This window comes from Chiloscyllium plagiosum, chromosome 13 (genome assembly GCF_004010195.1).
Source record: "Chiloscyllium plagiosum isolate BGI_BamShark_2017 chromosome 13, ASM401019v2, whole genome shotgun sequence".
NCBI lineage: Eukaryota > Metazoa > Chordata > Chondrichthyes > Orectolobiformes > Hemiscylliidae > Chiloscyllium > Chiloscyllium plagiosum.
Window position 1 is genome coordinate 70,456,870 of NC_057722.1, and position 13,991 is coordinate 70,470,860.

The 13,991-nt window shown below is 43.6% G+C and overlaps 1 protein-coding gene across 1 annotated transcript in view; it reads left to right on the forward strand.

Moving 5' to 3' along the window:
• Nucleotides 1-13,991, forward strand: part of LOC122555665 (phospholipid scramblase 1-like) — a gene marked incomplete at its 5' end in the record, with an annotated part of 42,559 nt that overhangs the window by 7,233 nt on the left and 21,335 nt on the right. Inside the window, 3 exons of the mRNA XM_043701661.1 lie at nt 1,840-1,882; nt 6,465-6,685; nt 10,575-10,736. Coding sequence (XP_043557596.1) covers nt 1,840-1,882; nt 6,465-6,685; nt 10,575-10,736 — 426 coding nt within the window. The remainder of the gene's footprint in view (nt 1-1,839; nt 1,883-6,464; nt 6,686-10,574; nt 10,737-13,991) is intronic.

Here is a 13,991-nt window from a genome sequence, read left to right on the forward strand (position 1 = left end):
TTGGAGAGTAGCCTAACAATGACCATCCTGTCTCTGCCCTGTTGAAGCTTTTTGAAGGTTAGAGCAGATGTGTGCTTGATGTCACCTTGGCACACCAGAGATGCTTATGAATGCCCATCATCAAACACTTGGAGATATTGCCTCACTCTGCCTTGGCATAGTCGTTTTTCCCTCTCACAAGATGAAGCAATCAGCTCTCTGATCAAACATTTCCCAATAGTCTGGCCCTCACAAAGACCATTGAGTTGAAAGTTCTGGGACCACATCAAAATTAACGGAATAGAAATCAAGGGCTGTGGTCTGGCCGTACCTCAATTGGCATTCCCTGTACACCTAGCCTCCTCGCCAGGAGATTGTGCTTCAGAGACAGAGTCAACCAGCAGGGAAGGGAAGCAATAAGGCTCTGATTATGATTATTGACGAGTCTAGTCAATGAACAAGCACAAAGGAGAAAGTGAGGGCTGCAGACGCTGGAGATCAGAGCTGAAAATGTGTTGCTGGAAAAGCGCAGCAGGTCAGGCAGCATCAAAGGAACAGGAGAATCGATTTTTCGGGCATAAGCCCTTCCTCAGGAATGAGGAAAGTGTGTCCAGCAGGCTAAGATAAAAGGTAGGGAGAAGGGACTTGGGGGAGGGGCGTTGGGAATGCGATAGGTGGAAGGAGGTCAAGGTGAGGCTGACAGGCCGGAGTGGGGTGGGGACGGAGAGGTCAGGAAGAAGATTGCAGGTTAGGAAGGCGGTGCTGAGTTCGAGGGTTGGGACTGAGACAAGGTGGGGGGGAGGGGAAATGAGGAAACTGGAGAAATCTGAGTTCATCCCTTGTGGTTGGAGGGTTCCCAGGCAGAAGATGAGGCGCTCTTCCTCCAACGCCCCTCCCCCAAGTCCCTCCTCCCTACCTTTTATCTTAGCCTGCTGGACACAATTTCCTCATTCCTGAAGAAGGGCTTATGCCCGAAACGTTGATTCTCCTGTTCCCTGGATGCTGCCTGACCTGCTGCGCTTTTCCAGCAACACATTTTCAGCAATGTACAAGCACAGTCTAGTTATGCATTGAAAGTTTTGGTCATAGCCAGAGGCAGGTTGTTCCCATTTCAATCATTGGTGGGGTCAAGTTTGGAGCATTTGCACGAATTTCATGAAATCATACTCATTGAACGATCTGCCATCAACACTAAAGGAGCACCAAGAAAGAAGTACACATTGAGCGGTGCATGTGGTTTTTGACTGCACATCTTTACCGATACAAGCCTTTACATCCAATAAGCAAGGCTCTACCATCGTTTTATTGGTTCATGGGATGGCATTTATTACCTATCCCTTGAGAAAGTGGTGGTGAGCAATGATTGGCTGCAGTTAAGGCACAAATAGCAAGACTTTGGCCCAATGAAAGTGAGGAATGATAATGTAGTTTCAAGAAGGAATAGCGTGTGGCTGTTGAACTGTTTCCCGGAAACCTTCCCCCTGCTTCTCCCAGACTGCCGTTGCTGTGGGTTAGGAAGGTACAGTCAATGGCATTGGTGAGTCACTGCAACGTATCACAGAGATAGTGCAGATTACTCAGTGTGCCAGTGGTGAAGGGAAGGAAAGTTTAATGGGCTATTTTGGCCTCAAAAGTATCACTGGATAGAAGTGGAAATAAGATTGGATACGAAGTAATTTTGAACAAAGCCATTTAATGAGAGATATAATACATGGAAGGTCAGCGAAATGGGCACAGTAACAAATTTTGCAAAGTTACTTCATAAAGCAGCGTCCCATAAAAGTAACCCACTGTATAGCAGCAACATTTGGGTAAGGTATGAATGAAATAGAAAATGAATTAAACTCTGTTGTTCCTCAGGTAGACCGTCTTCTCATTCATCAACAGTTGGAGATAATAGAAGGTAAGGTCATTGTCGGGGCAGAAGGATTGATAGAGCATAAAACATGCAATGTAGAACAGTACAGCAGAGTACAGGCCCTTCAGCCATTGATGTTGTGATGACTTTTTATCCTACTCTCAGGTCAAACTAACCTACATGCCCTTTATTTTACAATCAACCATGTGCCTACCCAAGAGTCACTTAAATGTCCTTAATGTATCTGACTCTACTACCACCGCTGGCAGTGCATTCCACACACCCACCACTCTCGGTAAAGAACCTACCTCTGCCATCTCCCCTAAACCTTCCTCCAATCACCTTAAAATTATGCCCCTTATGATAGCCATTTCCACCCTGAGAAAAAGTCTCTATCTATGCATCGCATCATCTTGTACACCTCTATCAATTCACCTCTCAGCCTTCTTCACTCCAATGAGAAAAGCTCCAGCTTCCTCAACCCTTCTTCATAAGACATGCCCTCCAGTCCAGGCAGCATCCTGGTAAATCTCCCCTTCGCTCTCTCTAAAGCTTCCACATCCTTCCTATAATGAGGTGACTAGAACTGAACACAATATTCCAAGTGTGGTCTAACCAGGGCTGTGTAGAGCTGCAGCATAACCTCGTGCCTCTTAAACTCAATCCCCCTGCTAATGACAGACAATACACTTTATGCCTTCTTAACAACCCTGTCAACTTGGGTGGCACGTTTGAGGGATCTGTGGACATGGATCCCAAGATCCCTCTGTTTCTCCATTAATGTGAAGACATCAGCTGTAATTCCAGTTTGAACTGTGTTTACCGCATTAAACCTTTCCTTTCACTCTACAGTTTATGTACACAAGTGTTTCCATTGAATCTTTGGCCATTCCTCCCACATGAGAATTTTTGGCCAGTATTTACTCCCTTGTCAACAGCAAAAAAACCAGCAGATATGCAACTCATTTATCCCATTGTTGTTTGTCAAATGTTGCTGGTACCGGAAGCCTCGAAAATTTTCTAAATAAAAGCAGCGTCTGATCTTCACTGTGTGAAATGCAGTGACTTGTTTTGAGGATGTGAGAAGGCTCATTATTATATCAGCTTTAAATATACGTACTTGACAGTTGAGTCCGTTCAACTGTAGTTGTTAATTGATTTTCATTTCTTCTTTCTCTTGTGCAATATTGGCAAATGCAAATTTCGAGGCCTCTAGAAATATGGAAAACAGGAACAGGAGTTGGCCATTCGGCCCTTCGAGCCTGCTCCCCCATTCAATATGATCGTGGCTGATCATTGAACTCAGTCCCCTGTTGCTGCTTTCTCCCCTTGCTTTTAGATCCCTTTAGTGCGAAGAACTATATCTAACACCATGAAAGCATTTAATGTTTTAACCTCAACCGCTTTCTGTGGCAGAGAATTCCACAGGGTCCCCAGCATCTGTGTGCAGAAATTTCTCCTCATCTCAGTCCGACTTTGTATCCTTAGACTGTGAGCGCCAGTTCGGGATTCTCACATCATTGGGAACACCCTTCCTGCTTTTACCCAAGCTAGTCCTGTCAGAGTTTTATAGGTTTCTCCAAGATCCCGCCTTATTCTTCTAAACTCCAGTGAATATAGTCCCAACTGATCTAGACTCTTGAATTGCCCTTGGACTGAGTGGCTTGTTATTCAGAGGGTGGTTGACAGTCAGTCCTAGTGCAATGGGTTTGGAGTTAAATGAAGGCGAGACCAGGAAAGGGTGGCAGATTTCCTTCTGTGAAGGATGTGAGGGAACCAGATGGATTTTTATGTCAATCAATGGTAGTTTTACTATCATCCTGACTGAGACTATCATTTTAATTCTAAATAATATTAATTGAATTTAAATTCCACCAGTGACCATGGTGGGGTTGGGCCCTATGTCCATAGAGTGTTGCCTTGGGCCTTTAGATAGTTTGTCCAGTGATATTATCATTACTCTGCCAACACCACAAAGCTAAACCAAAGTTCAGTCGCCTGAGGCGGGAATTGAACCCGGGTCTCTGGCGCTGCGAGGCAGCAGTGCTAACCACTGTGCCACCGTGCCGCCCATATTATCATTACTCTGCCAACACCACAAAGCTAAACCAAAGTTTGAACAAGCTGGTCAGCGCCTCCCAAATTTTAATTGAGTTACCATTACTATGGGAAATGACAGTTCCATAAGAAATTGGAAATTCTGGTCCCATTGTGACTGTGTGCATGACCTCTGGTAAACTAAAGTCTCATTGTTTAACCCAACATGCTCCATTTTAATTGCCGCATCTTGCTATGGATATTGACCAGCAGCAAGTGTTTGCATCCCAGTAAAAATGAGAAGTATGTAAATAGGCAGCAGGTTAGACATACCTGCAACTTGTTCACATGCTAAGCTTTCCACCCACCAGTTCTGGACTGTCAGTGATAGCCTGCTATGACTTGCATTGTTCAGGTGTGGGTTGGCAGGAAGTTATGGTTTCTGGAACAACGGAAACTATGAATTGCCTCAAGGAAGAACTCTTAAATGTTCAAAGTTAAAAATCACACTACGTCAGGTTTTATTCCAATAGGTTTATTTGGAAACACTTGCTTTCAGATCACTGCTCCTTCATTAGGTGGTTGTCCTGCGATCACCCTATCACAACCACCTGACGAAGGAGCAGCGCTCCGAAAGCTAGTGCTTCCAATTAAACCTGTTGGACTATAACCTGTTGTTATGTGATTTTTAACTTCGTCCACCCCAGTCCAACACCAGCATCTCGAAATCATGGCGACTCTTCGATGTTGCTAGTGTTTAAAGAACAAAGCTGTATTTGAGGCCAAAAAGGCTGGATAGGCTGGGACTTTTTTCACTGGAGCGTAGGAGGTTGAGAGGTGACCTTCTAGAAATTTATAAGGTCATGAGGGGTAGAGATAGACTAATGGTAGCTGTCTTTTCCCCAAGATGGGGGATTTCAAGACTAGGGGACACGTTTAAAATGAGAGGATATAGATTTAAAAAAGACATGAGCAAAGTTTTTACACAGAGAGTGGTTCACGTGTGGAATAAACCTCTTGAGGAAGTGGTGGATGTGGGCACAGTTACAATATTTAAAACACATTTGGATAGGCACATGGATAGGGAAGGTTTAGAGGGATATGGCCAGGAACAGGCAGGTGGGTCTAGTTTCATCAGGGATTATGTTTGGCATGGAATGGTTGGACCGAAGGGTCTGTTTCCATTCTGTAACACCCTATAATGAAGACTCAAACAGGTCTAAATGTAGACAGAAAAGTTGTTAATGTCCCTGTTATAGCATGGGGAATAAAATCAGCCAAGGCTCTCACTTCCATAACAAGCAAGTGTCCCTCTAAGGATCACCTCTCATTCTTCTGTATTCCAATGGGTAGGGCTCAATCTACTCAATGTCTCTTCATAACACATTCTCTTCATCCCTGGTATCAGCCTAGTGAATCTTTTCCACTCTGCCTCCAATGTTAACATAGACCTTATTAGAACATACAAGATTCTGAGGGGATTTGACCATGTGGATGCAAAAAGGTTGTGTCTGCTTGTGGGAGAGTCAAGGACCTGAGAACATGACCTGAGAATAAGGAGTCACACATTTAAGACAGAGATGAGGAGAAATCTATTCTCTGAGAGGGTAGTGAATCTGTGGAATCCACAGAGAGGTCAAAGGTGGGTTAAATATATCCAAGGCTGAGACAGACAGATATTTAATCAGCAAGGGAATCAAGAGTTATTGGCAAAAGGCAGGAAAGCATATTTGAGGATCATCAGATCATCCATGATCTCACTGAATGGAGGAGCCGACTTAGAGTTGTAGAGATGTACAGCACGGAAACAGACCCTTTGGTCCAACTCACTCATGCTGACTAGATATCCTAAATTAATCTAGTCCCATTTGCCAGCATTTGGCCCACCTGCCTCTAAACTCTTTCTATTCTTATACCCATTCTGATACCTTTTAAATGCTGTTATTGTACCAGCCTCCACCACCTCCTCTGGCAGTTCATTCCATACACACACCACCCTCAGCATGAAAAAGTCTCCCCTTAGATCCCTTTTAAATATTTCCAGTCTCAGTCTAAGCCTATACCCTCCAGTTCTGGACTCCCCTGCCCAGGGTAAAGGCCTTGTCTATTTACCCTATCCATTTGATGGGGCAAATGGCCTAGTTCGGCTCCTATGTCTTATGGCCTTATGGTCTTTTGATTGCTTTGAAAATGAGTGAAAGTATTTAAAATCAACCAATGATGTGAGAATCAAACAAGAAAATGAGTCACCACCTTCAGGAGACACAGGAAGACCGGGAAACAGATTTAAAAAAAAAAATTTGCTTTTTTTTTGCCTTTTGAGCAACTCTTAGTGTAACTCACTTCCGAATGCTCCAAAGAACTGTACCAATCAACACCCACGCACCCCCAATACCCCACTCTCCACCCTCAGCTTCAATAAAATAAATGAGACATTAATTTGTTGGCCTTCCTATATGTCCTTTATGAATGTGATTTCAAAGTTTCTCAACTCTGGGAGCATGCTAAAAACCCATCATCACCCACTCATCAGGTAGCACGTTCATAGCAGGCTGCAGTTGGCAGCTATTGTATGTCCTTGTGTTTTCAGCTGTGATTGGATATGAGACCAACAACAAATATGAAGTTAAGAACATAATCGGCCAACAGATCTACTTTGTCACTGAAAAGTCTAACTTCTGCTGCAAAATGTGCTGCGGGTCAAGGCGTGCTTTCAAAATTAAACTTGTGGACAATATGGGAACAGAGGTAATCCGCATGAAACGAACCTTGCGATGTCAGAGTTGCTGGTGTCCATGCTGTTTGCAGAAGGTGAGTGATTGATTAAAAAAACACTGGTGATTCATCCAGTTTCTTACTTCTTTGTCCACACATGTTAAAGTGTGCCTGCTCTAGGTTAATGAAAGCATCATTGACATCTCTCTCTGTACCACCTCCATTTGCACTCCTATGCTCTTTTCCTCTTCACGAGTCACACAACAGCAGGTTATTGTCCAACAGGTTGATTTGAAACCACAAGCTTTTGGAGTGCTGCCCCTTTGTCTGGTGAAGACATTTGACCTAACGAAGGAGCAGAGCTCCAAAAGCCAGGGATTTCAAATAAACCTGTTGGACTATAACCTGGTGTCGTGTGACTTCTGACCTTGTCCAACCCAGTCCAACACTGGTACCCCCACATCATGGCATTTGCTAATCTTTGCTTTGGAGTTTGGTATTTCAAGTATTTCCGGAGCTGAAAACAAGATCCAGGCTGACAGTTCAATATAAGACAATGTCAGTGTGGCATTGTTGGAGGCTCGGCCTTTGATATTCAGGAGCCTGTGAACTCTCAGACATGGTTGTAAATGACCTCATGGTCCCCTTTGAAAGGAAACTCTCCCGAGTGACATCACCACTATTTGTACTCAACCAACAACACTTTAAAATAATCTGATAACATTGCTATTTTTTTATTTCTGATCCATGACTACACTTCAATAGAACATCATTGGCTGTAAAATATACTGGGGCATCCGGAGAAAGGCAAATTGATCTTTCAGCTAGTTCATTGGATCCCTACAGTGTAGGAGCAGGCCATTCAGCCCACACTGGCCAGCAGGAGAGAATCTCATCCCTGCATTTCTCATAGCCAATCCACATAAGCTACCCAGCTTTGGATTGTGGGAGGAAAGCAGAGCACCTATGAACAGACACAGGGAGAACATACAAACTCCATACAGGCAATTGCCCAAGGTTGGAATTGAACCAGGGTCACTAGTACTGGGAGGCAGTGGTTCTAACCACTGAGCCACCATACCACCCAGTTACTGTCCACCACTTTTTATTAAATCATGATGTAGTGGTGCCGGTGATAGACTGGGGTGGGCAAAGTCAACAACACCAGGTTATAGTCCAACAGGTTTATTTGAAATCACAATTTGTTTTGGAGTTTTCGGAGCAGATTTCACCTGATGAAGGAACAGCACTCAGAAAGCTTGTGATTTCAAATAAATCTATTGGACTATAACCTGGTGTCATGTGACTTCTGACTGTTTTTATTTATTCACAGGATGTGGGCATTTCTGGCTAAGATATCATTTATTGCCCATATCTAAATTGCAATTGAACTGAGTGAGTGTTAGGCTACTTCAGCAGGCAGTTAAGAGTGAACCTCATTGCTGTGGGTCTGGCATCATATTTAGGCCATTCCGGGTGTTAAGGACTGCAGTCACCTTCCCTAAAAGGCTTTGGTGCATCAGATGGGACTTTCCTGACAGCCATCAGTAGGTTCATGGTCACCATTAGACTCCTTATTCCAGATTTGCATTAAATTCAAATTCCACCATCTGCCATGATGGGATTCGAACCCAGGTCCCCAGAAGATTAACAAGACAGAGATTGCTGGAACATCTCTGCAAGTCTGGCACTTTCTGTGGAGAGGAATCAGACCCACAGTATTGGGGTTGACTCTTAACTGCCCTCTGGGTAATTAGGAATGGGCAATAAATGCTGGCCTGGCCAGTGACACACTCATCCTGCAAACTTATTAAAAAAAGAATCTTCAGCACATTACCTGGGGGTCCGGATTAATAGGAGAAAGTGAGGACTGCAGATGCCGGAGATTAAAGTCAAGAGTGTGATGCTGGAAAAGCACAGCAGGTCAGGCAGCATCCGAGGAGCAGGAAAATCGACGTTTCAGGCAAAAACCCTTCATCAGGGATGATTCTATTAGTTGAACATCCAGCTTGCTTTATAATTCCCATCCTGGACAGAGTAGCCCTCCTGATGAGCTGAAGGGCCTTTTCCTGTGCTGTAGACCTCCGTGACTCGATGACTCAATGGCAGTGGATCCAACATTTTCAACATCAACTCCCTCTCTCTGGGCAGGAAGAGAGAGCAACGACCTTCTGCAATGTGCTCATTCTCAATGAGATGGGAATATTAACATGCATTGACCAATATTCAATGACTCATTCCTCCATCATCTGAGTTTTTGAAGCAGGCATTGTCATACAACAAAGGGAAAGGCCATTCAGCCCATCAAGTCTGCATCAAACACAAGCCCCTAACTATTCCAGCCGATATGGATGCGAATTGGCTGCTCATCCTGTACATATATATTGACTGTTTGAAAATATGGTCAAGGTTAACACTTGGTCAATAGAAACCACTCTCCCACCCTCAATTGCATAGCTGATGGATCAGACTGACTGGTATCCAAAGTTTGTGCGAAGATTTGTAGCTCGGGTGCTCGTTGTTGTGGTTCTGTTCGCCGAGCTGGAAGTTTTTGTTGCAAACGTTTCGTCCCCTGTCTAGGTGACATCCTCAGTGTTCTTTGAGACAATCAGCCTGATTTTTAAAAGAGTAGCAGTCATCATTAGATTGACACTCCGCACTTTTTTGTTGTTAAGAAAGAGCTTTGCATTTCTGGCAGGAGGCTTTGATCATGGATTCTTCATAGATAGGGAGTGAACCTTAAATTAGTCTCTATCCCAATAATACAGAATAGTCAGGTGAAGCCAAGACACTTCCCTGTTTACACATCAATATTTGACCCATTCGGAGGTTTAAGTGTTTATGAGCCACTTTGACAGCTCTTTGAAAGGGTAAATATGAGGTTAGAACGCCAGGTGGGAAGGGTACCAGGTGAGTTGGATGCCAATGATTAGGATGCCAGGAAGTAAATCATGAAGTGTGCCAATAAAGTGATTGAGTGTTTAGGGTGGATTGGTATGAGTTGAGGATATCAGGTCTGTTGAGGAGAGAGAGTCTGGAGTTGAGGGGTGGTGTTGGATCATGGGTGCAGAGAGGTGTGTCAGGTCCCCAAGTGAGGGGTTTTCTGAGGTCCCAAGGGAGGGTGGTGGGGGGAGGGGGTGGATAATGTCAGGTCCTGGGGCAAGAGAGAGTGTTAGGTCAGGCTCCAGTAGCTGTGTGGCGGGGTGGTCTCATAGAATTTGTCTGTGTGTGTGTGAATGTCTGTGTGTGTGTGTGCGTGGGTCTGTGTGTGTGTTTCTGTGTGTGCGTGTGCGCAAGTGTGTGCCTGTGTGTATAGGTATATGTATGTGCCTGTATGTGTGCATGTGCGGGTGTGAATACATGTGTGTGTGTTCCTGTGTGTGTGATCCTGTATGTGCACATAGTGCATGTGTTCATGCGCGTGTGTGTGTGAGTTTTATGACTATCCATTAATTACACTTACTTTTCCTGAGTAACTGCTGTGAATTCAACAGAGAGTTCCTGGTGGAATCTTCAATTTCCTGGTAATTCCCTCAAAGTTCCCAACATATAACTCCCATTTATGTTACAGAAAAGACTCCCTGGTCATCAAAAAAATCATAGACGTTATGTAATCTTTTATTTATAGTGCGTAAAACTCACTTCTGACACACTTAGAGCTGGTGAATTGTGAACGTTATTGGACAAAGGTTGGGTTTGAGAAAATGCTGTGTGAACTGAACATCAAACTCATATTGACTGACCAGCGTTTGTTAAGTTCAACACTTGAGAAAACAAGTTTAGGTCACTCATGTTCCTGTCAACAGAACGGTTCTTTTTGTCATGATGATATTTGGCTGTCTGATTGTGATGGAAGTGTCAGTGATGGAGTTTTGAAATGAAAGCTGCTTTTACTCGCCTGATGAAATATTAAATGGGATTCAAATATCCCACACTTTGCATCATTCTGTTTCTCTTTCTGTGCGCTGATCTCTTTCATCCACAGTTGGAAGTACAAGCCCCTCCAGGGGAACCTATTAGCTACGTGGTCCAGAAATGGCACCCATGCTTACCCAAGTTTGTCATTCAAGATAAAAGCACAGTTCCTGTTTTGAAGATCCTCGGCCCGTGCTGTCTTTCTAGTTGCGGCCATCCAATTAAGTTCAAGGTAAGCTCTTTTGGAGATGTCAGAAGGGATTGTTTGCATTAGTCCAACTGGTGCAGAGAGGTATAGATATGCTGACTGGCAGGTGTCTTTTCCCAAGGGTGAGGAATTTCAAGTCTAAAGGGTATATTTGTAAGGTGAGAGGAGAAGGCTTTTTTACACAGAGAGTGTTTTTTGTGTGAAACGAACTTTCAGAGGAAGTGGTGGTACAGTTAGAACATTTAAATGACATTTGGATTGGTTCATGAATAATAAGAAATGTTTGGAAGGCCAAGTGCAGGCAGTGGGATTAGCTTAGTTTGGGAACATGGTCAGCATGGATGAGTTGGGTGAAGGGTCTGTTTCCATGCTGTATGACTCTATAATAAGATGAAGAAGTGGAATTCTCTGCTACAGAGAGGCCAAAGTATTGAATGTTTTCAGGAAGGAGTTTGATATAGATCCTAGGACTCAAGCTATCACAGGGTATGGGAGGGAAAGAAGGAATAGGGGACTGAGTTGGTTGATCAGCCATGATCATATCAAATGGTGGGGCAGGCTCAAAGGGCTGAATGGCCTCTTCTTGTTCCCGTTTTCTGCATTTTTATGAAAGACCACAGGATACATCGTCTGAATTATTTTTCATTCCTTCAGATGATAGCCTTCACTTGTTGGATGTCAGCAGTGATCCAACGCGTTAGTTATTAGGTGTTGGTTGTCTATTGAACATCAAAGAGAGATCTCAACTTTTAAATATATTCCAATAACTCTTGGTGGATAAGAAGTCAGCTTCACAAACACTGAATGGTCAAGAACATTAGGATTTTTACAGTGTCGTTCATAGGTTCAGGATGCCCTAAAGCACTTTAAAACCATGAAAGAAATGTACTCAGCATTGTAGAGGAGGGACATGCAGCAGTTATTCATGTGTAGCAAGATTCCACAAAGAGAAATAAAATAAATGGCCAAATAATAATGGCTAGTACTTACTTAAATCCTGCCACAGCTTCCCACCAGTTTCAGTCTGTTCAGTTTCACTAGGCAATTCGGGTTAAGATGAGCTTATATAAAATAGATCATACATCCTTTACCTTTAAGTACAAAGATACTACAAAGGCAAGGGGTCCTGACAACATTCTGGCACTATTCCTGAAGCTGTGTCCTCCAGAACTACTTTGGCACCTAGCTAAGCTGCTCCAGTACAGCTAGAGAACTGGAATTTACCCAATGATATGGAAAATTGTCGTGGTATGTTCTATCCACAAAAAAAAAACAATCAACCCAGCTGATTACAGCCTCACCTGGCACCTCTCAATCATGAGTTGAGAGTGTGTTGCTGGAAAAGCACAGCAGGTCAGGCAGCATTTAAGGAGCAGGAAAATCGATGTTTTGGGCCAGAGTCTTTCATCAGGAATGAAATCAGGAACTTTCAATCATAAGCCAAGTGTTGAGAAGGTGTTATCAAGCATAACTTGCAAAGATAATAACCTGCTCACTGGTACTCAGTTGAGCTCCACTAAGGCAACTCAAATCCTAATCTCATTACAGGGTGGCACAGTGTCTCAGTGGTTAGCACTGCTGCCTCATAGCACCAGGCACCCGGGTTTAATTCCAGCCTCAGGTGACTGTCTATGTGGAGTTTGTACATTCTCCCCTTGTCTGCGTGGGCTTCTTATGGGTGCTCCGGTTTCCTCCCACAGTCCAAAGATGTGCGGGTTAGGTGAATTGGCCATGCTAAATTGGCCATCGTGTTTGGTGCATTAATCAGAGGAAAATGGGTCTGGGTGGGTTACTCTTCAGAGGGTTGGTGTGGACATGTTGGGTTGAAGGGCCTGTTCCACGCTGTAGGGAATCTAATCTAATCTAATCTGGCAGATATGGACAAAAGAACAGAACTCCAAAGTTCAGGTGAGAATGACTGTCCTTGATCTCAAGGCAGCATTTGATTGAGAATAAGATATCACTATCGGAGTTCCTCTAAGCAGTGTGCTAGGCCAACTTTTTTATCAACGATCCTCCCACCATCATAAAGTCAGAGATGGGGATATTTGCCAATGTTTGCACAGTGTTCAATGACTCCTCAGACACTGTCCACATGCAGCAAAACCTGGACAGCATCCAAGTTAGGTTGATAAGTGGTAAGTAACATTCAGGATACACAAGTGCCATTTCCAAAATGACAGCACCAAACCACTGTCTCTTTACATTCAATAGTAGTTCCATCACTGAATCCCCCACTATCAATATCCTCAGGTTTATCATTAGCCAGAAGCTAACTGAAAATGCCATATAAATACTGTGACTGCAAAAGCAGGTCAGGGGCTCAGAATTGTGTAGCAAATAACTAACTCCTGTCTCCTAAATGTTTGCCTACTCGAGTCTGTGATGGAATGCTCCCTATTTTGCTGCAGCTCCAACAACACTCAAGAAACCTGACAGCATCCAGAACAAAGCAGCTTGTTTAAATTGGCACTCCATTGACCATAGTGGACATTCACTCTTTTCCCTCCTGGTGCACAGTTGCAGCAGTGTGTCCTGTCTACAAAATACCCTGAACAGCTCAAAAAGCTCCTTCAATAGCACCTTCCAAACCTGTGACCTCCAGCAAGTAGCAAGTTAATTGCAGCAGATGCATAAGTGCTCTCTGTGGTGTCGGATCGCAAACCGAATGGATCTGTTCAAATTGGTGCTGAATGAACATAATCTGAGTATGGCGGAACAGGGAGAAATACATTGACTGACACTAACAAAAAGAGTGTAACTAAACTCATAAACAGTTCAATATTCACCAGGGTGGACAGAAACAATAAATTCTGGCAACTTCTACTAGAGCAGTAATCCAATCCACCATCTATAATTCCCTTGGAGATTATACAGTTTCAATAGGACAGTTTGAAATGTTCTAATTCACAGGTACAATGTTACTTCCTTAACTTCCCTGAGACAAGATCAGAAGTCACACAACACCAGGTTATAGTCCAACAGGTTTATTTGAAATCTCAAGCTTTCAGAGCATTGCTCCTTCATCAGGTCCACCCCAGACCAACACCAGCACTCCACATCATGGCTTCCCTGAGACAGATGAACTGGGCATTTATCTGGGCCCGTGATACATGCAAAATGGATTCTTGTAACTGCCTCAAATTAATTTAATATTAATGTTAGTTATAATTCATGAATACTTTGTGTGAAGCATTTTGTGATATCCTGAAGACATGTATGTTTTATGTGCGATCTGTACCACTGCACATCACATTGTATGAGCTCTCTGTACTACCG